Source organism: Eublepharis macularius, chromosome 3 (genome assembly GCF_028583425.1).
Source record: "Eublepharis macularius isolate TG4126 chromosome 3, MPM_Emac_v1.0, whole genome shotgun sequence".
Lineage (NCBI taxonomy): Eukaryota > Metazoa > Chordata > Lepidosauria > Squamata > Eublepharidae > Eublepharis > Eublepharis macularius.
In genome coordinates this window covers 96,140,202-96,168,040 of record NC_072792.1, presented here as the reverse complement: position 1 = coordinate 96,168,040, position 27,839 = coordinate 96,140,202, and the positions used below count along the sequence as shown (strand labels likewise).

Below are 27,839 nucleotides of genomic sequence, written 5' to 3'. Positions count from 1 at the left end.
GAATGAAAAACCAGTTTTTTCAGTAGCGGTTCCCACCTTGTGGAACTGGCTCCTTGTGGAAAGGGGGGGGCACCACCCCTAGAAGTTTTTAGAAGGCACGGTAAAACTATTTTATTTGCTAGGGGAGGTTGATGGGGTTTTACTAAATTGGGTATGGTTTAAATTTGGAATTGTAAACTGGCTTGAGCCCCAAAGGAAAGGCAGGGTATAAATATTTTAAACAAATAAATAGTCAAAGACCTGCCCCATTTTGCTTCAAAGAGCAAAGCCCTACTCATTTTTAAAAGACACCCTGTCCAAGACACTGTAGTTTATGATCACATCATGCAAGCCAACCTAAAGCCAGGTTAGTACACTGCAGGGCTAGCTGCACTGGTAGTTGGTGCACTATGGAACCAGCAGAATTTAAAGCCCAGTGAGTGACAACCACCACTGTACTAAGCCCCTATAATACCCTTCCAGACCAAACCACAACCTTACCTGTCCCAACATGCACACTATTGTGTGGATTACTGGCAGCAACAAAACCATATTCCAGAAGGAGACGCTGATCATCATGAGGGCCATAGTTGATAAATACTTCTTTGTTTTTTGCACAGTGTGAAAGAGTCCTTATTTCATAGCATTGTGTCTTTTCATTAAATGCAGCTTTCACCTTGAGGTGGGGTAGAAAGAAATAGAATTTTAGCTTAAACAAAATTCCTAAGAAAACACACATTGCATAAAATGTTGTAACTACTTTTGAAAGTGTGTTTATTATGTTTATATCCTGACTTTCTTCTATCATGGAACTCAAAGGGGCAGCCGTAGTTCTCAAGAGGACCCCCCACACACACACACACACACCACCAGACAGCTTCAGCAAGGTATTCTGCCATATCCTAGAAACCAGAGTTCCAATATGATAAATCCACTAATCACCCTTGTATCCATGGTGACTTGGTTGCTCACAAAGTACATAAAACTAAACAAATTAAAATTTGTCTTTCTTATACATAAGGCCTATGTCAGTATTCAAAGTAGTATATTGACTTTATTTTTTCTTCTTCAGACCACTTGCTCCTGACAGCTCCACCGATTTTGGCCACTGTTCCAGACTACCCCTCCCCCAATTCTTCATTTTAAGTTGGTACTAACAACGTAAATTCCTAAGAAGTCTCTTTAATGTTAAATTTAAGTGGTTAAAAAAATCAAATGTCAAATATGTCAAATATCTGGGTTCAGTTCTTCAGCATGAATTACAAGGTAAAATACAAAATACTTAAGAAAAGTCATAAATCACTGGATCTGGCCGTTCCAATTACAGCCAGAGATGAGTCTGAACAAGTTTCAAAACAAAAATAGCTGCTGTTTCTACTGATACATGGCCACCTTGGGTGACATTTGTGAGTTGCACATACTAATTCTGCCATTACAATGTGTCAGTCTCATGATATCTATTCCAATTTCATACCCATATTTGATCAAATTTTAAATTGGCTACCTGGACAGTGGGACTGTGATTTAGTAGGTCCAAGTATGGGGCTAATGCATAGTTATCTGGATCTCTAGAAAAACATTCCTTCTGTGAATGCTTCATATATACTGTTCTTGTATTAATGGTGCACCAAGCCCACTGGAAGGCCCTGTAGTTAAAAACAGATTCCACATCGTCAGGAAACAGAGGCTGCAAGGAAAAGAAAAAACTCTTGGCTGCAACATAGAGCTCCTTCACGAGACTTCTTTGCTCCTGGGCCTTTCTTCTCAAGGGCTCAGGAAACAGATTCACTGCCTCTTGCTCCAAATACATAGGACAGGTATAAGTTTCAGGTAGAATATCCAGGTAAGGCTGCCACAGAGACTTCTTGTGGATATATTTTTCCGCTATTAGAAATGTACACAGTGCAGTCAAAGGAGAAATCGGAGGTCTCCATCTAGTAAAAAGGGGAAAGAAAACCTCAAAACCTGAAACATGTTCCCACACACTAAATGCATGGAGTTTTAAAATATGTACAGTACTTCAGCCTCTGCTAACTACCAAAACCTGCTTCCCTGGGGGAAAACTTGCTTGAACTGCCATCCTAAGCAGAGTTACACCCTTCTAAACCCACTGAAGTCAATGGGCTTAGACGGGTGCAACTGCTTAGGAGTGCACTGTCAGTCACTGTTCTCTGAACAAAATGGTAACAGCATACTCCAGAGAAAGTAAATGTGTTTGAAAATCCCATTAGAAGTTAGAGTTTTTGAACACTTAATTCTGCATGTTAAAACTCTATGGGAATTAAGGAATCTAAGCTCTCTCAGAAATTATTCTTCTGCTTCTGTTTTTTATTTATCGTTATTATCATTATTATTTATTAACAAAACTTCTGCCCTCACAGGGCCTCCCGGGCAGCTAACAAATTTAAAACATATAAATTAAAATCTTAAAAGCTATTAAAGCCAACATATAAATGCATAATTAAAACAATTTAAAACCAGAATTAAATAAATACAAAAGATAAAAAGGTTAAAACATGGGAGAGGGAGGAGGGATCAGGGAGGGAATCCCAAGCAAAAAAAAAAAAAAAACCCTTCTACACCTGCTGTTGGAAGATGGCAACTGAGGGAGACAGGCAGATCTTCCTAGGGAAAAGAGCTCCAGAGTTTTGGGGCACTACAGAGAAGCCCCTTTCCTGGGTTGCCACCTACCTAATCTGAGAAGACAGCAGCACCAGAAGCAGGGGCCTCCGAAGATAACGCAATGGTTGGGTAGGTTCATAAGGGAGTTGGCCGGCCTTCAGATTTGCTGGTCCCAAACTATACAGGGCATTAAATGTCAGCACCAGCATCTTGAATTTCTCCCGGAAACAAATGGGAAGCCAGTGTAGATGAGCCAAGACTGGAGTGATATGTTCCTTGTGACCTATTTCAGTCAACATCCTAGCTATAGTATCCTGCACCAATTGAAGTTTCCAAACACTTTTCAAGGACAGTCCTATGTACTGCAGTAATCTAATCTGTGATATGTACTACAGTGGCTAGATCTTTCCTGCCCAGGAAAGGCTGCAGCTGGTTAAACAGATGAAGTTGGTAAAAGGCACACCTGGACACAGCTGCCACCTGCTTATCCAGCAGTAGGCCTGGGTCCAAGAGCATTCCCAAACTACAGACCTGTTCCTCCAAGGGAAGTGCAACCCCATCCAGAATGGGCGACACTTTAAATCCTGGGTTAGACCTTCTGCTCACTACAGCACTTCCATCTAGTCAGGATTAAGCCTACATTCACTCCAAAACCTCCTCCAAGCACCACTACAGCCTCCCTAGGATCAGCTGGAAGTACAAGATAGAGCTGAGTGTCATCTGCATATTCGTGACAACCCAGCCCAATATATGATTTCACATAGATGTTAAAAAGTATGGGAGATAGGATGGAACCTTGCAGAAGCAGAACAAGGTGCTTGAGCAGCAGACCCCCAGCACCACCTTTTAAAACCTACTTTCTAGCAGGGTTGAAACCACTGCAAAATGGTGTCTCCCAATCCCAGCCCAAAAAGGCAGTCCAGAAGGGTACCATGATCAATGCTACCAAACGCTGCTGAGAGGTCCAGGAGAATCAACAGAGTCACACTCCCTCTGTCCATCCACCAAGGTGACCAAGGCTGTCCCATAACCAAGCCTAAAACCAGACTGGAAAGGATCTAAACAATTTGCCTCATCCAGGACTCTTTGAAGTTGTCCAGCCATCACCCTTTCAATCACTTTGATCAAGAATGGAACATTTGAGACTCACATTTGATCGTTATTAGTTACCCTGGGCTCGACTTCCGGTTTGGGATCCATGGAGGTCTAACGCAGCTCTAATCGTGGAGCTGACCGGGCTGCCGTTTAAGCGGCCGGCGGGGCAAAATCAAGCCCACGGCCAACTGTTCTCAGGCGGGGAACAGGCATAGAACGCTCAAGCACCTCAGGGCGTGTTGATCTCGGGCGAGGGGGGGTCCTACGCAACGGATCCTCTCCCGACCCTTGAGGTCCCACCCTACGACAGGTCGGCTATAATCTCTGCGGCAGTCCTGCTGCCAATGCGGTTGGCATAAGACCTACATGCCCAAGCTTCAACAGGGGAAGGAAGAGTGGATGGGAATCTAATATTGAAACAGCGATTACAACCCAAGGAAAGTGAATGAGAAGGTAAAGATCACTATCTCTTGAAATGGGACAGATTACTTAAAGTAAAGAAGAATTAAAGTAGACTTTTAAACTGCAACAGACCAAGTATAAGGAGGGGAGGACCCGGCAAGAATTATATTAGAAAAAGGACTAAGTTAAACGAAGTTATTAAAGAAATTGGACTATTGTTTTGAATACCTGTGGCTATAAGGAGATATCAGGCTGTGAGAAAGTTTCACCATCGCGAGAACTGCTGTGGGGAGTCGGGAAACAGGAAGTATGTAACAACAATAGAGTTGCTGGAGAGAGGCGGCCCTTGCCAGAGGGCAGGAAGTAGGGAATCGCCATTTTTGAAAGGGGAAGAGCCGCGGCTTCAGCAAAAGAGGAAGTAAGCCATATTGGATTACAAAAATCATAGAGGAACCATAGAGAAAAGACGCCCGACATTTTGGACTCTTTAAAAGTTTTTTTTGGAAAGACCGGGACATTTAAACTAAAAGGACATTAAATTAAACGCCACGGAGCTAAGGAAGAGAGCGGACTTGTGGGAGCGAGCCAAAGCAAGTCCCACGATGTCGAAAAAAGAGTGGCAATCGGCGATAGAGAATTTGGATAAAAAACTTTTAGAAGTGATTAAAGAGCTTAAGGACATGAAACCGGAGTTGGTGAAGGAGGTTAAAGAGGTTAAAGAGACAGTGAAAAATGAGCTGGCAGAATTGAAGAAAGGTATGGAAACAATGCAAAATGACCTGCAGGGAACACAGCAAAGAGTCAAGGTAGTGGAAAGCGCGGTGGAGAACCTAGCAGAAACGCAACGAACAGAGATGAGGGTGATGAGGGGGAGAATGGCGGTTGCGGAAAGTAAACATATGGAGAAGCAGCTGAGGTTTCGCGGCTTGCCGGAAGTGGAAGGAAAGACAGCTCAAGAACAGATCACTGAGGTGTTAGCTGAATACCTGGGGAAGGAGGAGGAGGAAGTTGTGGCTATCCTAGATGTGGTATATCACATCTATAAATTCAAGTGGTGTAAATTCAAGAATCGCGACCCAGAGGAAACTACCAAGAGATGTGATTGTGCAATTCACGACCAGAAATATAAAAGAGAAGATTGTGACTAAACAGTTTCAAGATCCATTGGAGATTGATGGCAAGACGATTATTATCATGAAGGAATTACCCAGATCGGTGTTGTTAGATCGAAAAAAATATAAAGCTCTAATTCAGATTCTGAAGGACATGAAAATAAGGTACAGATGGGAACTACCAGAAGGAGTGTCCTTTGAATTTGGAGGAGCGAAAAAGCGCATTAGATCTGAATCAGAGATGGAGCAGTTTATAAGGGACAATGAAAAGGACTTACCAGCAACAAGATTATGAATATGGAGTGCAAAGTTTTATCTTGGAATGTAAATGGACTTAATTCACCAAATAAGAGAAAAAGTATTTTCCACTGGCTATTAAAACAAAAATGTGATATTGTATGTTTGCAAGAGACTCATATTAGAAAACAGGATGCAAAGTATCTAAAATTGAATAAATTGGGCAGTGATTTTGTAGCGGCCTCTAATAAGAAAAAAGGGGAGTGGTATTGTATATAAAAGAGGAGCTACAGCCAAAGTTAGTGATGAGAGATGCGGAAGCCAGATTTTTAGCAGTGGAATGTATATGGAATTTAAAGAGAGTATTGGTGATTGGAATCTATGCACCTAACGGAGCAAAAGAAAGCTTCTTTGAGGACTTGAGGAAGCAATTAGATGAACTTTCTTATGACCAGATAATTCTTGCAGGAGACTTCAATGGAGCGACAAACTTGGAATTGGATAAAAAGTCAGCAACTGCACAAAAGAAAAGAGGACTATTACCAAAGACGTTTTTCGTATTGACGCAGCAGGAAACTTTAGAAGATGTATGGAGAAGACAAAATCCCAAAGACAGACAATATACGTTTTTCTCCGCGAGACATTCTATGTTATCAAGAATTGATATGATCTGGGCCTCAAAAGACTTAGCGCTTTGGACTAAGGATGTGGAAATAATGCCTAAAGTAGGCTCAGATCATAATCCAGTAATGTGGAAGTTGGGGAAAAGGAGTAAAAGGAAAGGATGGAGAATAAATGAGGATTTGCTGCAAGAGGGAGAAAATATGGAGATGTTGAGAAGAGAAACAAAGTTTTTCATACAATATAACATGAATAGAGAAGTACCAACCAACAAGGTATGGGACACCTACAAGGCAGTAATTAGGGGCATATTGATGGACTTAAATGGAAGAGCCAGGGGAAAAAAAGAGGAGAAGAGACAGGAGATCACGGAGAAAATAAAAGCCAAAGAAATACAGTTAAAGAAAAGACCAGGGAAAAAGAAAATCTACCAGGACATTAAAATTCTTCAAGAACAGCTGACAGCAATGAATAACAAAGAATTGGAATGGAATCTTAAGAGAATGAATCAAAAGGCGTTCGAAGGCGCAAATAAACCTGGGAAATATTTGGCATGGCAATTGAAGAAGAGAAAGGAGAAGAAAATAATAAATAAAATCTGTGAGGACAATAAAGTGTACCTGGAACAGACAGCTATTAGCAGAGCCTTTTATAAATTTTATGCCAAATTGTATAATAAAAAAGAGGTGAATAAAGACTCAATAGCGACATATTTGGAGAAAATGAAGCTCCCAGTAATTTCGGAAGCTTGGAGAGACAAATTGAATAATGAAGTAACGGAGGAAGAAATAAGAAAGGCAATACAGTCAACAAACTTGGGAAAGGCACCAGGACTGGATGGACTTACAGCCAAATTTTATAAGGTAATGGCTAACGAACTGGCACCATTCCTAAAAGAGGTGATTAATGGTGTTTTAAAGGATCAACGGATCCCAGACACTTGGAGTGAAGCTAATATATCACTGATCCCCAAAGAGGGGCAAGATTTGACTAACGTGAAAAATTATAGACCTATATCGTTACTTAATAATGATTACAAAATTTTTGCGAAGATACTGGCGGAAAGAGTGAAGGGATGGCTTTCTGAAGTTATTGAGGAGGAGCAAGCTGGTTTTTTGCCAAATAGACAAATCAAAGACAATTTAAGGACAGTTATAAATGCTATTGAATACTATGACAAACGTTGTGACAAGGAGGTTGGTTTCTTCTTTGTGGACGCTGAAAAAGCGTTTGACAATTTGAACTGGGACTTTATGTTTGCCACCATGGAAAAGCTACAAATGGGAGAAAGATTTATAAGAGCAGTAAAGGAAATTTACAGAGACCAGAGTGCAGCAATTGTGGTGAATGACGAGGTGACCAAGAAATTGACTATAGGTAAAGGAACAAGACAAGGTTGCCCGTTGTCTCCACTGTTGTTTATTTTGGTTTTGGAAATACTGATGATACAGATACGAGAAGACAATGCAATCTGTGGAATAAAAATAAAGGACTTTTCCTATAAGGTCAGAGCATTTGCGGACGATATAATGCTAATTGTGGAAGATCCAATGGAGAATATGCCAAAAGTAATAGAGAAGATTAAGGAGTTTGGAGATTTGGCAGGATTTTATGTAAACAAAAAGAAGTCAAAGATATTATGTAAAAATATGACTAAACAAAAACAACAACTACTAATGGAAATAACAGACTGCGAAGTAACAAGTAAGGTGAAATATCTGGGAACTGAACTGACTGCAAATAATATAAATTTATTTAAAAACAACTATGAGAAACTGTGGACTCAGATAGAGCAAGACTTGATTAAATGGAGCAGACTGAACTTGTCATGGTTGGGAAGAATTGCAGTAATTAAGATGAATGTGTTGCCAAGAGTGATGTTTCTGTTACAGACAATACCAATTATCCGAGACTCTAAGCAGTTTGAAAAATGGCAGAGGAAAATATCAGATTTTGTTTGGGCAGGCAAAAAGCCTCGAGTGAAAATGAAAGTGTTACAAGATGCAAAAGAAAGAGGCGGAATGCAACTGCCCAACCTAAGACTTTATTATGACGCAATTTGTTTAGTGTGGTTGAAAGATTGGATGATGCTGAAAAACCGGAAATTACTGGCCTTAGAAGGATATAAAAAAATATTCGGATGGCATGCATACTTATGGTATGATAAAGTAAAAGCGGACTCTATGTTCTTACATCATTATATTCGGAGAAGCCTATTCACAACTTGGAAGAAGGACAGAAATTACCTACAAGATGGAATCCCCTCATGGGTGGTTCCATATGAAGTAATAGATCCGAGAACTGTCGATAATGAACAACAGTGTTTAACATGCAAGGAGATAACCCGAATGGAATTTTCTAAACCCAAAATAAAGACGCAGGACGAGTTGTCTCCAAGTTACGATTGGTTTCAGTACAGGCAGATCAGAGATCTTTATAATTCGGACTGTGTGAAGGGAGGGATAAGAATGGAGAATTCGGAATTAGAACAGGCACTTTTACAAGAGGATAAAAAGGAAATCTCTAAGGTATATAAAGTGCTGCTGAAATGGTATACTGAAGATGAAACAGTTAAAGTGCAAATGGTGAAGTGGGCTATAAACTTTAATAAGGAAATAACAATGGAGGCGTGGGAATACTTGTGGAAGAATACAGTGAAGATCACGACATGCACCAATATTAAAGAGAATGTCTACAAAATGATTTATCGTTGGTATATGACACCAAAGAAAATTGCGCTAGGGAATTTGAACACGTCTAATAAATGCTGGAAATGTAAAAAGCATGAGGGATCTTTGTATCATATGTGGTGGACTTGTGAGGTAGCTAGGCAGTACTGGGGGGAAATAATAAGAGTAATAAGTGAGATTTTACAATTTCAAATTAATAAGAACCCAGAACTCCTGCTACTGAACTTGGGAATGGAGGACATTCCAGCACAATATAGGACATCGCTATTTTACATGACAGCAGCGGCTAGACTTTTGTACGCGCAAAAGTGGAAAGTGCAAGAAGTGCCAACTATTGAGGACTGGATATATAAATTGCTGTACATGGCGGAAATGGACAAAATGACAAGGAAACTGAGAGACCTTGATCCAGGACAGTTCAGCACGGATTGGGAGAAGCTGAAACAATATTTAGTGAAGAAATGGGAGGTGGGAGGAGAACTGTGGCAGTTTGAAAATTACTGAAATACAAATAAAAGTAGAGGGAGGTGACTTTACCGGGGGGTGGAGAGTTAAATGAGAATTTCTAAGCAACTATTTTATTAGACTATTATATATAGCATTAAGTATTATAGGTGTTATTATAAGAATTATAATGATAGAAATTAACTAATTATAAGGATAGAAACTAATTAATTTCATTTCTGGCAATAATCGTATAATGGAGATAATTTTATAATTGCAATGAAGGAATTTAAGTAAGGTGGGAAAATATATATTAATGTATAGATCATGTATTAAATTGATTGAATTAGTTTGGAGGTATATATGGGTCAAATTGGTTGACTATTTTTGGTGGATAGTTGCATAATGGAAGAATAATATAATTATATAATTAAAACAGTATGAAGATAAGATATGTAGAAAAAGTAATATATAGAGTATAAGTTAAATTGGTTGACTTATATTGAATGTACTGTTTATAGAAGTATCTAAAATTATGCTAAATGAGGGATAAATTGTTTGTCCCATATTGAAGATGAGATTATAAGATAGAGTATAGAGTACTAAAATTAGCTAAATGATTATTATCAAAAGAAAATATGCCAAGAATGTATTATTTAGTTATGCATTATTTAGTTGTTAAAGTAAGTAGGAAGACAGAAGGAGCACTGTGTTATATAGATAAGCTTAGAAGAAAGTGAAAGTTTACGTTTGATAGATAGAATAAATTTGAAATGAGTAAGGGAAAAGGGACAAGGGGTTGGAAAACTGTTGGAAGTCAACAAAAGGGGGGGAAAGGGAGGGGGTTAGATTTGGAAAAATTAAAGGAAACTGATTGTAATGTACAATTTAATGACATTTAATCCAATAAAAAAAATTTATAAAAAAATTAGTTACCCTGGGCTCAGGGTAGACTTCTTTAAAGAGAGCGCACCACAGCCTGTTTCAAGGATGGGGTGACCACACCCTCCCTCAAGGAAGCATTAACTACCTCTCAGAACCAGTCAACCAGCCCCCACCCACAGCAGAAAATTAATTAGTCAGGAAGAGCAAGGGTCATAGAAGCAGGTGGTAGGCCTCAAACTTCCAAGAATCCTTTCCACATCTTCCAACTGAATAAACTGAAAACTATCCCAAGCAACTGGACAAGTCAGTACCCTGGCACCATCTGACCCTATCACTGCTAATGTAGAGCCAAAGACAGAATGGATGCAAAAAGGTCAGAGGGCCAGCAAACCACCTACTTCCTCCTGCAGGCTGGATCCCAATAGGTCCCTAACACTCAGTACAGCGCTGCTGGCCTACACTGTACAGACACAATGGTGGCAAAAATGCATCTTTAAAAAATTCAGTGAACACGTTGACTAGTATTCTAGCTATTTTAAAACAGATTTTGAAATTAACATTTTTTACAACTACGACAGGTCTTCCTTCGCTCTCTCCAACTGACAGAAACCCTGGAATGGAATCATTAAAAAAAAAAAAAAACCACTCCTCAGCACTTGGTTGATCATATAGGGGTTTTTTTTCAGCTGGCACTGACCAATCAGAGAAGAGGGAGCAGCCTGTCACTCAAGGTCTCTATTTTAGGGAATAGTTCACCCTTCCCCTCCCAGCTTTCTGGTTTTGCTGCACTTCAAAAACTTGCTGTTAACTGCAGTTCATCACAGCAACCTACTTTTCCCTCTTTCATTATTTGCCATTTTTTTGAAAAATTAGTTATGTTTTTAAAGATGGGCTTTCCTAATGATCCTGTTTTGCATGCTATTGTTCTATGCATGAATATGCACATGAATATACACATGAATATGTATGTAAGCAAAAGATGCACCTTGTATAAACTTTCATTTCTATTTGGTTCTATTGAAAGCAAAGCAATAGTAATAAGTCACATAAAGAAAGACACATAGTGGGGTTCAAACAGAAAACCCAAAATTCAAACAAAATACAGGATTAAATAAGAAACTACCAACTTACTTTATAATGTATTCTCCGAGGTAGCTGTTAAGTACAGTATCTGTGGTGAGCAAGCATTTTTCAGGCAATGCAATGATCAACTCTCCTGCCTGTGATATTTTTTAAAAAATCAGAGTAAATGTACTTTCAAATACATTTTTCATCCAGATATGTAACCATCCAGAGGCACTATTCTTGCACTGATAACACTTGATTACAGACAAGATGTTGGTTGGAAAGGCTGATGTTGAAGAAGAGATCGATACATTCTTTTTTCATTGGGTGAAACTTGGTATCAATTTAAGTTAAATGCTCAGGCATGCCCTTAGAGCCAGCCTTGCTCTTCAAAGACCAGGTTGGTGTGGTTACTTTCCATCACTTGCAGTTTCATTAGGAAGTTATCTCCCTTTCTAGAAACAACTAGCATAGCCAGACTTAATCCCAACAAAACGGTGGTGCTCCTGGTGGGGGAGGGAGGTTTGACCCAGGAACTGGGATATCTTCTGTTCTGGATGCCATTGCAGTTCCCTCAATGAGCTGGTTTGTCACTTGGGGGTGCCGCTGAACCCTAAACAGGTCGCAGCGGGGAGTAGGGGTGCCTTTCACCAGCTTTGGCTTTTCCTAGGCAGAAAATATCTTGCCACTGAGGTACATGCCCTGGTAACATCTAGACTAGATTACTGCAGTGCACTCAACGTGGGACTGTCCGTAAAGACTATAAAGAAGCTACAACTGGTACAGAATGCTACAGTCAAAATGTTGATTTGAGTGGGTCATAAGGACCATATCAGGTTTGTTCTACCTACACTGGCTCCCAATTTGCTTCTGGGTTCAATTCATGGCAGTGGTATTGACCTTTAAATCTTTATATGGGCTTGGGGGCAGCACACCTGAAGGACTGCCTGTGTCCCATATGAACATACCAGTCCACTCTCATCATCTTTGGAGGCCCTGCTTCAGGTGCACCCACTATCTGAAGATAGACAGGTGGCAACCTGAGATCAGGCCTTCTTGGCCATGGTAACAAAACTCTGGAACCTCTCCTCAGCGAAATACATCTTTCTCCTTGTGTCGTCTTCCACTAGCAGGTGAAAACTTTTTTCTTTGGTTTGGCATACCTCCAGTAACTCTTATTGGCCCTCCTCACTGGTTATTACATATGTTTGAACATCTATATGTTCCTATTGAATTGTTTAAATATTTTATATATATCTTATTTTAAATGCTATTTTAATGTTTTAAATGTTTTGATGTTCACTGCCTTGGGGCCCCTATTTGGATGAAAAGATAGCACTTAAATGTTTTAAATAAATACATAATACTGAGAGAACGTTTCTGTAATCTCTAGGTTGGATTATTGAAACATGCCTTATGTAAGGCTTGCCTCTGACAACAGTCCAGAAACTTCAGTTCATACAGAACAAAGATGCTCATCTATTGAGCATGGAGGTCTGATTATATCATACATATTTTTCAACACTTTGTTGGTTTCCTGTACATGTCCAGATTCAACTCATGGAGTTGGTTATCAAAACACCCTTCACAAACTGGGATCCACATACATTAAGGACACAATAGAAAAGAACAGGATGGCTGGGGGCACCTTCTTTGGGGGGGGGCATAAGGGGGGAAGTCCAATCTTCATTCATTTGGGGGGGGGGTCTTTAGAGGAGAGTCAGAACTCAGGAGGGGTATGTCCACTGAACATTTTGTAGGTTTCTTTTGCAAAATGCGAAGCAGGCTGACCAGCCATTTTCCATTAGTTTCTATTGTGGGGGAAAATGATTCCCACTGCAGAAACATACGGATCATGCCCCCCCTCGGGTCCAATCTCCCTGGAACTTGAGAGGTCTTTATAGGACAGTTAAGACTAGGTCCTCTGCAAATTGGGTGAATTTTGCTTGCAAAATGCCACCCCAGCCCCTTGGTTAGCTCCCCTAGTTTTCCCCATAGGGAATAATGAAAACTGGATATGGATGGGGCACCTTCTTGGGGGGGGGGTGCAAAAGTCCAATCTTCATGAAACTTGGGGAGTCTTGAGAGGACAGTCAGGGGTATGTCCCCTGAAAATTTTGAAGATTTATTGTGTAAAATACCATCCCCATTCCCTTGGATAGCCCCAAGTTTTCCCCATAGGGAACGGAGATTGGAGGTAGATAGGGGCACCTTCTTTGGGAGGCCATAATATGGCCCCCCAAAGTCCAATCTTCATGAAAGTTGGGTGGTCATGAGATAACAGTTAGGAGTAGGTTCCCAGCAAATTTGGTATTAGTCGGTAAAAAAATTCCCCCCATGCCCCCACGAAACCCGAAGCTGGAAACTGATTTGGGTTTTCCCAAATACTGAATAATACTGAAGCTGGAAACACAATTTTTTTTCTGTGCACTTCCCTAATAACTACTACCTGAATCTTTTTAACTAGTGAATGGAACCTGGGACTTTCTGCATGCCAAGCAGATGCTCTACCACTGAGCCATGGCCTCCCCCCACAAACATTAGTGAAATTATATTGCTTTCCAAAAGTAGCTGAAAATGACAGTGCTCGGTTGAAATTAATGTCCCTCTGATATTTTTGTTACGTGGCTTTGAGTTTCCACTGGGGGGAAAGCTCATCAAATTACTCCTTTCTGCCACGTTGGATTCAATTACTCTGTTCCACTAATCATCCCTCCATCCGAGAAATTCTACCAATGGTCCATGCAGGCAACCTAAAACTTTTCAGGAACAACACACTTGGTGGGGTATGTGTGTGTTAAATTTTCAATCCCAATGCTGTGCTGTTAATGGCTTATGGTAGCTACCCCTAACCAAAGCAGATTATTGTACTATAACAGAAGGGGGGTTGTTTATGGAGAGGGCAGAAGAAAAAACCCTATCCTTTCTACTTTCACTCCTTTCCCCAGCAACCCTTGAACAGGGATGTTCTACTCGTATAGTGTTCCAACAGTCTTGTTCCTGGAACCTAATCAGAACCACTCCTGTTAGGGGCTGCAGGATAGACTGCAACATTTCTTTAAAGGTCCCCACTTGTATTCTCACATTGCAAATCTGATCCATAATGTCTACCTTGACTCTGTCACAGGAATACAAACCTGAAGGGCTTTCGTAGCCATTAGTCCTCTTCCGGTTTCTAGAATATACAGAAATAAATTCAGAACAATGTAAACTGCCCCCACCCTCAGGCTGAATAGAGACATAGGATTCTTATCACACTACAGATGCAAATTTCTGTTCTAATCAGGATGCATTATCCCTTTACATCCTGACCCCCTTCTTTGCTTCACCCCCTCGTACTCCCTGATGGGGATATAAAGGCTCAGGAATCTTCACTCCTCCTTGTATCTGAAGAAGCGAGCTTTGACTCTGGAAAGCTTAAAACCTGAAAATTTTGTTGGTCTCTATGGAGTCACTGAACTCAATTACTGCTTTACTTCTGCAGACCAACTTGGCTACCTACATGAAACTGCCTCATGCAAGAGGTTAGCAGAAGTCCAAGTATATGACATGTACAGGATTACTTTTATCTACAAACTTCTTATGACACTCAAAAAATCCAAAAAGTTGATGAAGCAGAATTTATGTTCACAATGTCATGAATCTTCCTCAGCAAGTGTGCTTAATAATCCTATTTTAATAACATTTCACTAATTTGTTTAACAGAGATTTTAGCTTACATAGGCCTGTAATATTATGTCCCATGTTGAATTTTTTGTCCCACCAAAAATAATCAGATATATGTTGGCTACCTTTCATTTTCTTGGTAAGCAAACTCATTTTCATGACAAGTTCCATTGTTTGTACTGGAAACCACAGCAACTTGGGAAAAGTTTGCACATGGCATTGGCAGCCATACTGTAAGCTTCAAATAAGTGCTGTGGGATCACCACCAGGCACACAGTCAAGTAGACCTCACATAAAAGCACGGTTTATGGAATTTAGCATCTCCAAGTGAAAGTTTTACAGGCCGCTCCCACAATTTGCCTGACGACAGCAGCTAGAAACAGAGTAGCTACGATTACACAGATGATCGGAACTATGACAGAAGCTCCACAAGAAGGCATCAGTAGCTCCCCACTACCCTGGCCTAACACTCCTAATAAATTTATATAGCTCTAGTAGGTTTGGCACAACAGTATCTCAGGAGTTAAACAAGTTATGCCACTCCCAAGGCACAACCTAGCCAAAGTAAAACATTTTAAATTTAAATGTGCCTAACTTTTACTGGATTGTATCCTAAAATTCTACTGCCTGTCCAAAGTAAGAGTGGAAGACTGTCTCACTGCCCCCTTGAAATAATTTAGAATCAATCCTAAATTCTCTAAATATGGCTACATATTCAGGTGGAGCAAAAGTATCACTGCAGCCTACCTAACCTTGTATTAATAAAACACTGTCAGAAACTATCAAAACCTTACCTGAAAATTGTGCTGGCCTTAATATATTGTCTTCATAACCTCTTTCTTTCAGCCATTTCTTCAGATGTATATATTCACATTTGTGACTCAGGTTAACTAAACAGAGTGGTGGGGAGAGAAATGATTACACTTTACAACTGGTACACTTGACTTTGATGCTGTTTTTTTAAAAAGCAGCATAACTAACACAACTATTACACACAGAGAATACACCACAACATAAAGTTGTGAATTCATATACTTTAGTAACATGGAATAACTTGCCAAGGCAGAGCCAAAACAGATGCAATGTGATCAGATCTTTGGGTCATTTCTAAAAGGCTAATTGGCTGCTCTATGGGGCTTTGATTTGAAGCAAGGATTCAGACTTTCCAGCGTTGCATGATTTCCCCAACAGTAAAAACAACATACAAAAAAAGATACTTTTCATCCCTTAACCAGTGTGATGCAGTGGTAAGAGCATTCAACTAGGACCAGGAAGACCCAGATTCAAATTTCTGCTTGCCACAAAACTTACTGGGTAACATTGCATTCATCATTCACTCTCAGACTAACCTACCTCACAAGGCTCTTTTTAGGATAAAATGAAGGAACAACTATGAAAGCTACCATTAGCACCTTTGAGGCAGGGTGAGATAAAAATTCAGTAGACAAGATGTATTCTTACTTGGAAATAAACCCTGCTGAATTCAGTAGAACATCTCCTTTCAAGCATGTATAGGATATTGTTAAAAGTACTGAATATTAAGGTATAGTGCTTATCTCACTAAAAATTCTTATTAACTAATCATTTTGTTCTTTGAAGCATTTTCTTAAAGTCACATTACCACCACATAGTGAAAAACATCTAGAGTGATTTCTCCTCCTCTTTCGGGATGTACGACCTCTACGTTTCTTCATGTTCATCAGATGTGTTCAGAATTTATCCATGATCTATGCAGGAGAAATGGTGAAAGAAGCATGTTTCCTATAATAGTTCTTTTCTGTTTCCATACACTAAATGTTGAACCTCAATATTTTGCAAATGTGTCAGGAAGAAAAAAAGCCAGTGCGCTGTAACGGCTAGAGAGTCAGACCAGCAGCTAAGAAACCCAGGTCTGAATCTCCATTCTTCCCTGGAAGCTTGCTGGTTGACCTTGGGCCAGTCACACTCTTAGCTTAACCTACTTCCCAAAGTTGTTGTGAGGATAAAACAAATAAAAGGAGAACAACGTAAGCCACTTTGGGTCCCTACCGGAGAGAAAGGTGGAGTATAAATGAAGTAAAGAAAAAAAGCACTGGATTTTAGTACTGCTAATATTTTCATACAACACACATTTTATTTTATTTTTTTTACAATGGGCAAAACAGATGCACAAAGACTCAAAGAAGGAAGTCTCATCCTACTTAACACCTTATGCAGTCACTGAACTCACCCATTTGCAGAGAGATCAGAAAGGTGTTTTTTAAATGTGTGTTTCCTTAATTAAACTCTCATTAACTTAGGGATGTTAAGAGCGCTGCCAGATCAGTCCAGTGGTCCATCTAGCACAACATTCTATCTAACATAGTGGCCAAGCAGATACTCTTCAGGGCCAACAACAGGGCATTAGAGTCCAAGGCCTTCCCCTGATGTTGCCTCCTGGCACTGGTATACAGCGGTATACTACCTCTGAATGTGGAGGTTTCCGTTAGTCACCATGGGTAGTAGTTGCTGATAGATTCTCTATGAATCTGTCTAATCCCCCTTTAAAGCTGCCTATGCCTGTGGCTGTGAATTCCACATTTTAATCACACATATAAATATTTCCTTTTGTCCATCCTCAATCTACTGCCTATCAACTTTGCTGGATGCCCTCAAGTTCCTGTACTTTGGGAGAATGAAAAACAGAAAGAGTTCTTTCTGTTCTCTTTACCACCATGCATAATTTTATAAACCTCTGTCATGTGACCCTGAGTTGTCTCTTTTCTAAACTGAAAAGTCCAGATATTTTGGACTTTCTTCATAGGAAAAGTGCTCTAAACCCCTAAACATCTTGCTTGCCCTCTTCTGTACTTTTTCAAGCACCGCAGTGACCTTTTTTGCAATACAGTGACCAGAACTGCACACAGTATTCCAAATCAGGCTGCAGCATAGATCTATACAGGACCATTATATAGGTCCATTCTATTTTCAGTCTCTTTCCCCAAAATCCCCAGTATAGAGTTTATCCTTTTTTACTGCTGCAGCACACTGGGTGGACACTTCCATTGAGCAATCCACTATGACCCAAGGTCTCTTTCCCTCTCAACCACAGTAAGTTCCGACCACATCAGCATATACTTGAGGACAGCCTTACACTTATCTACACTGAATTTCATTTGCCACATTATTGCCCATTCACCCAATTTGTGGAAGCCTTTCCAGAGCTCTTCACATTGAGCCTTGGATTTTACCATCCTGAATAATTGTGTCATCTACAAATTTGACCACCACACTGCTTTTCCCCAGTTCCAGATGATTTATGATCAAATTAAATATCACTGGCCCCAATACTGATCCTTATAGGAACCCAGTGCTTTTTGAGAACTTTCTATTCCTACTCTCTGCTTCCTGTTGCTTAACAAACTTTTAATCCAAACGAGGGCCCAGCCTCTTATCCCATGACTGCTAAGCTTGCTCAGGAGTCTTTGCTGAGGTACCTTGTCAAAAGCCTTTTGAAAGTCCAAGTACATAATGTCTACATGGTCACCATTATCTTGTTCACTTTCTCAAAGAACTCTGTAAGGCTGATGAGGCAGGACTTGTGATGCTGTTACAATGGGGTGTATCTAATCCTGACTATGCTAGCAAAGAACTGCAAAGATGTCTGTACAACTTTCTCTTATATTAATTTAATCATCCTCTCTCATGCAGTATAGGAAAGATAGTTGAATATCAGTCTACGTTAATTTAAAACATGTATGTGACCACAGAATTCATTAGAAAGTGCTTACTGGGTACATCCAGAAACAACGGAGCACATCCTCTCTGGAGAACCACAAAATAACAGAGGCTCTTTACCCTTCTTAAAACTGTGAACAGCCTAAAAACCACAGAGGCAAAACATCTTAAAGTTAACTGCAATTCATATACAGTAGACAAGAGTAAGAGTCCAGGTAGCACCTATAAGACTAACAAAATTTGTGATAGGGTATGAGCTTTCATGAGCCACAGTTCACTTTTTCAGATGGAATTCATATATGAAACTACTCAGTTAAGTTACAGAAAGGAAATGTCTACATTAACAGCTAATTAGTACATTATTTACATTCAGAGAATTTCCAGCGTTAGCATAATTTTCTCCTTGACAGTAGTATCTGATTTATCTCTTTAAGGCATACAAACAATTCCTTCTCTATAATTCAAAGAATAACCTCGTCTATAAAAAGTACATCCTCAGTTACTACTCCGGATCATCTTAAACATACACTAACAAATCTTAGGCACGCTTATTCTGAAATCCCAGTCGAATCTCTATTTCCAAGCAGCTCTGCATAGTCCTACCAGAAATAAATTTCACAGAAATCAATGAGACATACTTGTCACTACATTGAGGCTACCTAAACTCTCCACAGTCAGTATTGCTCCGTTAGACACGTTTTGTCCTTCCTATTCTATCGCCATCGGAATAAGCCGAGCATACGTTGCTTCTCCTCCCCAGGCCACCAGGAAGAGGAAAGGGCGGCCGCAGATTCGTGTCAGCCAGTTGTCTGTAGAGAGGCGTTTGAACGAGGTAGGCTTCCCATTGGGTAGGAGGTGCCTTCCTCTTCCTCGGTGTTAAAAACAAGCATCGAGTCTTTAGAGGGAGTTGTAGGAGCTGCAACAGGAGCGAAGATTAGACAGGTTTGCGGCTTATTTCCTAAAAAGGATATTCTTTGTCTCTTTTATCAATCGCTATGTTAAAGTATTTGTTTTCAAGCGTACAGGCTGCGAGTTGTTCTTTGTTTTTAGATTCATTAACGTTTGTTAATCACAGAGGGGACATATTGTTCTTTTTAAGCGAAGCCACCATTATTCTATAAATTATACGTCATCTTCTAATACTTCTTTTTCTAGTGAGCTGCTTTGGAAACCATTTAGAAAAGAGAATGTCCTGCTCGCCGGTAGCCGTAGTGACCGGCTCCAACAAAGGCATCGGGTTTGCCATCGTGCGGGCTCTGGGCAAGCAGTTCTCCGGGGATGTGTACTTGACTGCCCGGGACGCTGATCGGGGCAGGGCAGCGGTGGCAGAGCTGCAAGCAGAAGGGCTGAAGCCGCTTTTCCACCAGCTGGATATCAACGACCTGCAGAGTATCCGAGCCCTGCGAGACTTCCTGAAGGAGAAGTACGGGGGCTTGAATGTGCTTATCAACAATGCGGGGATTGCTTTCAAAGGTAAATTGCTGACTGAAGAAACTGCCTCGGCTGCTCTGTGTTGTGTGCTGAGCTGCAGATGAGGCTTAACACAGATATTGTGGAAGTTATACACACGCTGCTGCAGGTCTGCATTTTCTATTAGCTTAACAGTACAACCGTACACCCTTCTGAATCAGTTGGAGTTAATGGGAGATTTGCACTCTTCAAAGTCCATTGGCTTCACTGTAACTCTGTTTAGGATTGTGCTGTAAGTTTTGCCAGATCACAACGGTGGTTATTTTCTCATTGAATTGGGCAGTCACTTTGTGATAGTTTCTGCTGTTGTATCCCCCATTTTGGGGGCAATGAGTAGAGACTAACACTGTAATCCTAAACAGAGTTAGTCCAGTCTAAGCCTGCTGAAATCAATGGGTTTAGACTGGAGTAACTGCTTAGGACTGCACTGTAAATAAATTAGTAGAAAGAAGTAGCAAAGGATTTAAGCTTCTCCATCTTGAAATGTATAGTGTCCAGTGTTCTATCACATCTCTGTGTAGGAAAATATTCCTTTTTCTTACATTCAGTTAAAGCTTCACTAAGCTGTTTTCTGACAAGGATGACCAGAAACTGCATTTTGGCTTAATTTACATTCTGAATCTGATTGGAGAAATTACCTAAAAGGCTTTGTCATATGACATTTACTATTTACTATTCCACATTTCCTATTTCATAAAAAATTCACTGCTTTTATTCACTATTTTTATTGCATCTTTTCATGATGTCTTTAATGTTTATGAAGTATATCTTTCTAGTATACAACAAATCTTAATATCCAAAATAATTTTAAGAAACAGCACTTAAAGTTCAGTTATTCAGATCTGGTGCTTACTTTTGTTTCTCCCTCTATCTGAAAACCAGTTGCAGATACAACTCCATTTGCTACACAAGCAGAAGTCACACTGAGAACAAACTTTTTTGCAACAAGGAATGTTTGCACGGAGCTGCTACCACTACTGAAGCCTAATGGTAAATACAGCACAGTGGGGGAGAAATCATCATGTTCTGACCAAAGAAGCAAATCTCAGGAAACTCTATCACATACGATGCAGCAAAACCTCCCAGTATATAAAACCATAACAGAAAAAACCTCTTAAGTCTGGTGCTTTGAGTTTAATTATGATTCTTAGGGAGCAATCCTAAGAGGCTATATTCAGAAGTATGTCCCATTTTTTTCAGGGGAGCTTACTCCCTGGAAAGTGGTGTTAAGGTTGCAGCCCCACTAGAGCCTCTTAGGCTTACTCTCCTAGACTGCAGCCCAAAGTCCACTTGCATTTCATATCTCAGCCACGTGCATTTCTTGGCTAACCTTACTGGTTTCAACGGAACATTAAAAAGTAGAAGCATTACTTGGAAGTACTGAAGTTAATGGAATTTACTTCCAAATAAACCTTATTCAGGATTGATTCTAACAGAAGTCCTAATAGGAACATTCTAATATTTAGTAATGAAGTTCTCATTAATATTAAAACTGACCCTGCTGCTCAGCAGCAAGCAATCCCTACTGGTTTAAGAATGTCTGTTCCTGAGCAGTGCAGGGACCACGGCTCAACATCCTGACTTGACAAAGCAAAAAGGAATAGCAGTTAGTATTACCTGTCATTCTGAATGTTCTAATCCCATTTTTTACACTTGCACAACATATTATAGACTCAAATGGCGGATAGTTTAGTCCAAACTTTTGCTCTGTAGCAAAAACTTTTGTCTCTGCCTAGCAGCTCCCATTCATTCCAATACAGTAACCTTCTTACAAGGTAATCCAGTAATAACACAGGTGGACAGGAATATATAGCCCAGTATCAGAATTTCTTTTGCAGTACAAAAACTTTAGTAAAGTCACTCGAACAGTATAAATAGGTTAGTTATGCATCCTGAGAAAACCCAAGTTCCTGATGGTTGCTAAACCCAGCCCTAAAGGAAAGCTTGTTCTGAATGTTCTTTCAGGAGGAAATGAGGTTTTGTAATTGGTAGCATAAGGCCACAAACTCACTTCCTGTACCATTTTTCTTTTTAATAGGCAGGGTTGTGAATATATCCAGTATCGTGAGTGTCCGAGCACTTGCCGGGTGCAGCCAAGACCTGCAGCAGAAGTTTCGCAGTGACACAATCACAGAAGAGGAGCTTATGAAACTCATGGAGAAATTTGTGGAGGACGCCAAAAAGGGAGTGCATGAGAGGGAGGGCTGGCCAAATACTGCTTATGGGGTGTCTAAAATCGGAGTGACAGTTTTGTCCAGAATTCAAGCAAGACTACTAAATGAGACAAGAAAAGCCGATGGTATTCTCCTGAATGCCTGTTGTCCTGGGTGGGTTAGGACTGACATGGCGGGTCCCAAAGCCCCCAAAACTCCTGAGGAGGGAGCAGAGACTCCAGTTTATTTAGCCTTTTTGCCCCCTGGTGCTGATAGACCTCATGGCCAATTTGTTAGTGAAAAGAAAGTACTGCCATGGTAACTGTGCCTTTAGATTTTTACAGGTACACACTGGAGATCTTAGACCTCTTGCTCAATCCAGAAAGAGCAATCCAACTGCAGCCACAGGCTTCTGTAGCTTAAGTACACCACTCTGCAGTGCAGGGTGAGAAAGATCCAAATACAACAATCTGATAAAATGTGTAGAACATCAAATGTTGCCTGTTTAAAACACCTGTGCAGACTCCTGTTCTGCTTATGTGGCAGCTTTTTAATCAGTGTCCAGAATCTGAGTAAACACCTCCAGCTATACTAATTTTTCTTAATGTGACTATACCAAACCATAAGTTAGAAAAAGTGCCAATATTGCTTTTTCTTTTGTTGTCAATATTGTTTTCTGTAATGTATGAAATAAGACCTTGAAAACTTACATGAAAAAAATCTGTGAAAATTGTAAAATAAAAATATAATCATTTGATGTCTTTTTGGCTACTTGAGAAGGGGAGAGCTAGTCTTCAGTGCTAGATTGAGAAGCACACATTCTTCAGGAAAAATAAACACAAACATCAATGCACTCATATGTTCTTGGTGAACCTCTGTATTTATTAAATTCATGGGCCCATTAAATTGATCAACCAATCTTCTTTATATGCTATATGCATGTACACTTTACTTGTATGAACATTGTACAGTAATGTTTTATACAGTAGGATCTGAATGCAGTGGCACCTTAGAAACCAACAAGATTTTCAGAGTGTAAGCTTTTGATAGTCAGATCTCTTTTCTTCATACACAGCCTGTTTTGCTAAATTACATATGTTAAAAAAAATGCCATAATTATCCAAAAGGAAGATAACAAATTTAAAATATTCCAAAAAAAATGGTTGTACACAAGGTTATTTTATTATTGTACATAACTGGTATACAAACTTAAACCCCCCTCCTCGCTGGCACGTGGTAAAAACAATGATGTTCCTTTCAAGATAGTAAGATTGCAGGATAGTTCTTGAGAAGAGGGTCAAAATACAGCAGAACAAGCCTACGATGTGCCAAAATACACAACTGTTATAGAAGCAACTCTCTTAATGCCCACAAGGAAAAGTAATTTAAAACTATCCAACTGAAGGGAGTGTTTTCCCACGTGAACAGACTTTCATTTGTTGTTTATGTCCTTACTCATTGTGACTCAGCATTTTTGCTCTTAGTTATATAAATGCTAACGTATTGGGAAGCTTTCTCAGTTTTATATATGGAAAATACCTCAGACTTTCAATTATAAATAAAATAATTTTAAACTGTCAGGTGGCTAATTTCTCATTCTGTAACCTGCCACTTGGCTTTTGAAACATTAGCAGTGTAATCATATGCAGAGTTACTTCAGTCTAAGCCTGTTGATTTCAACGGGTTCAGATTGTAGCAACTTTGTATATGACTACTATAAGAGGTCAAAGTGCTGTATGATACATGAAAAACATGTTCAGAGATAAAGGCTATGATGATGACATATTTTGCTCCTATTAAATGCAAAAGGGAGTTCTGGAGGTAAAATTCTATATTAGAGCCCTTTTAAGTATAACTATTTTGCTGCAACAGGTTTTTATATTTATATAAAACAGTAAGTTTTGGTTTATTAAATATTTATATCCTATCTTTTCATTTGGGTTTAAGGCAATTTAATAATGCTATAATAAAACTATTTGTAAATATGCCCCTCTAAAAAAATCCCACACCTGTACCTGTCATATCCCATTAAATGCTTTGCAAATAAAATAGCCATACAGTACTTTCTAAAAACCAGCAAAAAGGACATTCTCTTTTACCACCTCTGGAGCCACAATTGAAAAGGAACATACTCTAGTAAATGCCAAGCAAACAAGCTGGGGGTGGGGTGGGAGGGGAGGGGTGTATGACCAGAGGATAATACTTAGAGCAAATGTGGTGGTGTGGTTAAAGTGTCAGACTTGGATCTAGGAGACCTGGATTCAAATCTCTGTCATGGAAGCTTGCCTGGCTGACCTTGGGCCAGACACACACACTTACCCTAATCTACTTTACAGGGGTGTCACAGTATTGTTTTTTACTTAATATAATTTCTGCATTGACATTTTAATGTATATGATTTTCTTCCACATTTCTGGAATCCTGGTCCTATTACAGTGTTCATTACCCTATTGATTGCACTAATTTACACTATGTAATCTACACTGAGACTTGGTGAGAAAAGCAGGCTATAAATAAAGTAATCATAATCCATATCCAGAAGTATGTAAGTAAAAAGGCAAGAACTGATAACTATACAAAGGGTGCAGAATATATCAAGCAGATTTTTTTACATTATGGTTTCTTCTACAAAGGGCATACTTCTAAGCTAATATACTACAAGGTTAGCCATATTTACTAGTAAAACATAGGCTGCTTCCCCACAGCAGTAAAAACAAGCTGCTTCCCTACAGCAGTGATTTTCCATGTAGCTGTTATTGCCACTGCAACTGCACAGGCATTCATAGCAATGTAACATTCAAATAGTAGTTTTCCTCCACACTTTGCCCTGGGTTCCCACAGCTGCTATCCCCCAAGACACTGGATAGCTTCTTTTGGCTAACCCCCCCCCCCAGTAATTACTACCTTTAAGCGATAAGGATATGTCAAGGAGCACTGCTTTTTAAAAGGTATAGCTTAAAAACTTGTTGACTTATTGCTAAAGTTTAAAATTGGTAACTGATATATCACTATAGATAGCCTAGAACTATAGCAAAATGTTAATTACCAATTTTTTAAAAAAATATTAATAGCTGGAAAAGCTCTTCCCTGGCATGGGCAGCTGAGAGTGCTGAGTGAAGGAAAGTGTGTGGATCCATAATCTGGACTGGTCTGAAAAATTGTAGCCACTCCAGTTCGTGGATCAGTAATGCAACTGTAAAGGCTACATTGTTTAGAATGTAAACTCAATTTATTCTTCACCCATTTTCATAAAACCAGACTGCTTTATAATGAAACAAAATCAAATAACTAAGCCCTGCTAAAAAGCAGGCAGCACATGACTTTCTGTTCTTCAGCTTCTCTCTCACTTCTTTCCAATTTGACTGCAGGCTATAAAGAAGGAACCATTTGGGTTTGGAGCTCTATAAAGCTGCCAGTACACCAGTTTGGATATCAGACTGGATTATAAATCCAGAAGTCATATAAAGTTGGAGACGATACCAAGGAAGGAATTCACAACTACTTCTGGATCAAGAAATCATTAAAAACTATTCAAAAACAAGGTGGCACCCATATTTTGTGGGATGGACTATTAAGAATATAGTTCCAATGTAGAAACAAGTTAAGTCCACCAACTTCGCCATTAACATCACCAATAGATGCCTATTACAATGTTACTACAAGAAATAAAACAGACCATGTGAATTATGAACATATAATTAATAAACAAGGAAAAATAAAAACATGGCAAGAAATTCAATCGCAAGGAAAAATATTTCATGGCTGATGTATTATCAATTGATATCCAAACTCAGAGAACAACTATCCAAAGAAGGTGGCTGATTAAGAGAGAAAACAATGTTTGAACAACTAATTAATGGAGATCCCAAACATCTCTTGGGGAAAATATACAAAATTCTACTGCAATATGCTACAGAATTGAAATAAGCCAGAAACTGTATGATCTCCCAATAAAATATGCCAAACAATCCTGAATCTATAATCCAAAATATATCAGATCATTCAACTTGAATTTGTCTTTCCATGTTTTACCTTTCTCTGTTATGTAGTTTTTAACAATTTACCCATGTTGTATTTCATATTGTAAACAGTTTTGTTAATAATTGAAATAAAAATAATTTTTTTAAAAAAGAAAAAAAGAAACTGTATGATAAAGTGGATACAAAACTTGGAGAAAATATTTCTATAAGTTAAAGGAAAATTTATGGACCAAAGAAATTAAATTTACAGATTATCAAATATTAGGAGAGAACTGGTATAAAATGTTTTTAGATGGTATATTACCCCTAAAAACATTGCAAAAGCTAATAAGGATTATAGTTGGTGTTGTCAATATATGGACACAACATTATATCATATGTGGTAGATATGTGAGAAGGCAAGAAAATACTGGACAAAAATACATGATGAGATGCAAAAGATATTAAAGTTTTGTTTTGAGCTGAATCCCCAAAATAGGTTATTAAATATTTTACCTAGTAATATTATTATACACAGTGAACTTTTTAAATATGTGGTGATGGCAACGAGAGTAGTATATGCAGCAAAATGGAAGACAGAATCTTGCCCAGATGTGACTGAGTGGATGAACAAATTGCATGAATATGCATCTATGGCCATTAACTTCTTATATCCATAATAGACCAATCTTAGGATTTCAAAAATAAATGGACTTTTTTGACTACGTAGCTGAAAATTAAGAAAAACTGAGAATTAAAGTAGACCAACTGTAAAATTAACATTTTTAAAAACTTTGAAAATAAATGTTGTTGAGTGTATGCAAGTAAGGGTATGGAGAGGAGAAATAGCTTTGTAGTAAAATAGGCTGTTATATATTGTTTTTATTCTTTTTGTGTATTGTTATATATCTTGCTTATTTTATTCATTATTTATTGTCTTTGTTGTTTATTGTTTTTCTTTACTTTCACATATAATTTAAAATTTAAAAAAGGAACTCATGGACATCCACAGAAAATAAATTTACAGAAAAATCTATTTTAAAAAAGCTGCCAGGAGGAGCAAGTCAGCAGCTGTCCAGCTAGAACAGTCTTTGAACTACCTTGAGCAAGCACAGCAGCAACTACAGAGCTGGCAGACACTGCATAGACTCAGCAAGGTAAACTAATATTCTCTTATTATGGGTGATCTCAATTTGTTTGTTTTCTGAGAATCTGGAAAGTGGCTAAATTAGGCCTATTCTTCTCTAACTTGTTGATTGTGATTCCTGATCAGAAAAAAGCCAGGAGGAACAATACGTAGTACAGAAATTCCAAAGTGGCACTCTTTGTAGCAATGATTCCAGAGTAGCAAATTGTTTCTTCCTCTCTTTGAAATCAGAGTGTATATACCTACCCACTTAGCGGATCATTTCATGCAGCTATCAAAACAGACTTTACCATTGAAAACTTATGCCACAAAAAATATGTTAGTCTTGAAGGTGCCACAAATCTCCATTGGTTTTGCTGCAAAAGACATCATTGTCCCTACAGAAATACTCCACTGAAGTATGAAGTTACTCCAGTCAAAGTAATAGTATATAGCTTAATAATATTGTGTGTAAGAATTTCTTATGTTGGTGTTTTCCATATTCCTGTTTGGTCTCATATGTAAAGGAAAATGTCCAGCAGACTGAGCCACAGCATTGCTGGCACAAAGTGTTCTGGGTAAAAAGCTTGCATTTTGGACAGTTCATAGTTTTAGTA

The 27,839-nt window shown here is 39.0% G+C and overlaps 2 protein-coding genes across 6 annotated transcripts in view; one reads left to right on the top strand and one right to left on the bottom strand.

Annotated features, from left to right (window-relative positions):
• Nucleotides 1-19,257, bottom strand: part of SETD4 (SET domain containing 4) — a 57,683-nt gene extending 38,426 nt beyond the window's left edge. For 2 of the 5 annotated variants that reach the window (XM_054974810.1, XM_054974807.1), the window contains exons 1-8: nt 19,174-19,237; nt 18,568-18,656; nt 16,440-16,545; nt 15,613-15,708; nt 14,290-14,327; nt 11,219-11,307; nt 1,484-1,913; nt 481-655 (exon numbers count right to left, since the gene is read on the bottom strand). In XM_054974810.1, the coding sequence (XP_054830785.1) occupies nt 481-655; nt 1,484-1,913; nt 11,219-11,307; nt 14,290-14,327; nt 15,613-15,708; nt 16,440-16,518 (907 nt within the window). In that variant the 5' untranslated portion in view covers nt 16,519-16,545; nt 18,568-18,656; nt 19,174-19,237. Of the gene's footprint in view, nt 1-480; nt 656-1,483; nt 1,914-11,218; nt 11,308-14,289; nt 14,328-14,943; nt 15,024-15,612; nt 15,709-16,439; nt 16,546-18,567; nt 18,657-19,152 lie in introns of those variants that run through there. The other 3 variants (XM_054974808.1, XM_054974809.1, XM_054974811.1) reach the window with 3 other exon arrangements.
• A 93-nt stretch (nt 19,258-19,350) lies between these two features.
• On the top strand, nt 19,351-22,894 carry LOC129326790 (carbonyl reductase [NADPH] 1-like). Its single transcript, XM_054975132.1, has 4 exons — nt 19,351-19,456; nt 19,670-19,987; nt 20,867-20,974; nt 22,023-22,894. Exons 2-4 carry the CDS (start codon nt 19,702-19,704, stop codon nt 22,457-22,459), a joined length of 831 nt encoding a protein of 276 aa, XP_054831107.1. The 5' UTR covers nt 19,351-19,456; nt 19,670-19,701; the 3' UTR covers nt 22,460-22,894.
• The last annotated feature ends 4,945 nt before the right edge of the window (nt 22,895-27,839 follow it).

Excerpts from the sequence above, each read along its gene's own strand:
- LOC129326790 (XM_054975132.1), top strand. The coding sequence starts at position 19,702 with ATGTCCTGCTCGCCGGTAGCCGTAGTGACCGGCTCCAACAAAGGCATC. Across the intron at positions 19,988-20,866 it reads TGCGGGGATTGCTTTCAAAG|TTGCAGATACAACTCCATTT; the intron begins GTAAATTGCTGA and ends TCTGAAAACCAG. Across the intron at positions 20,975-22,022 it reads ACCACTACTGAAGCCTAATG|GCAGGGTTGTGAATATATCC; the intron begins GTAAATACAGCA and ends TCTTTTTAATAG.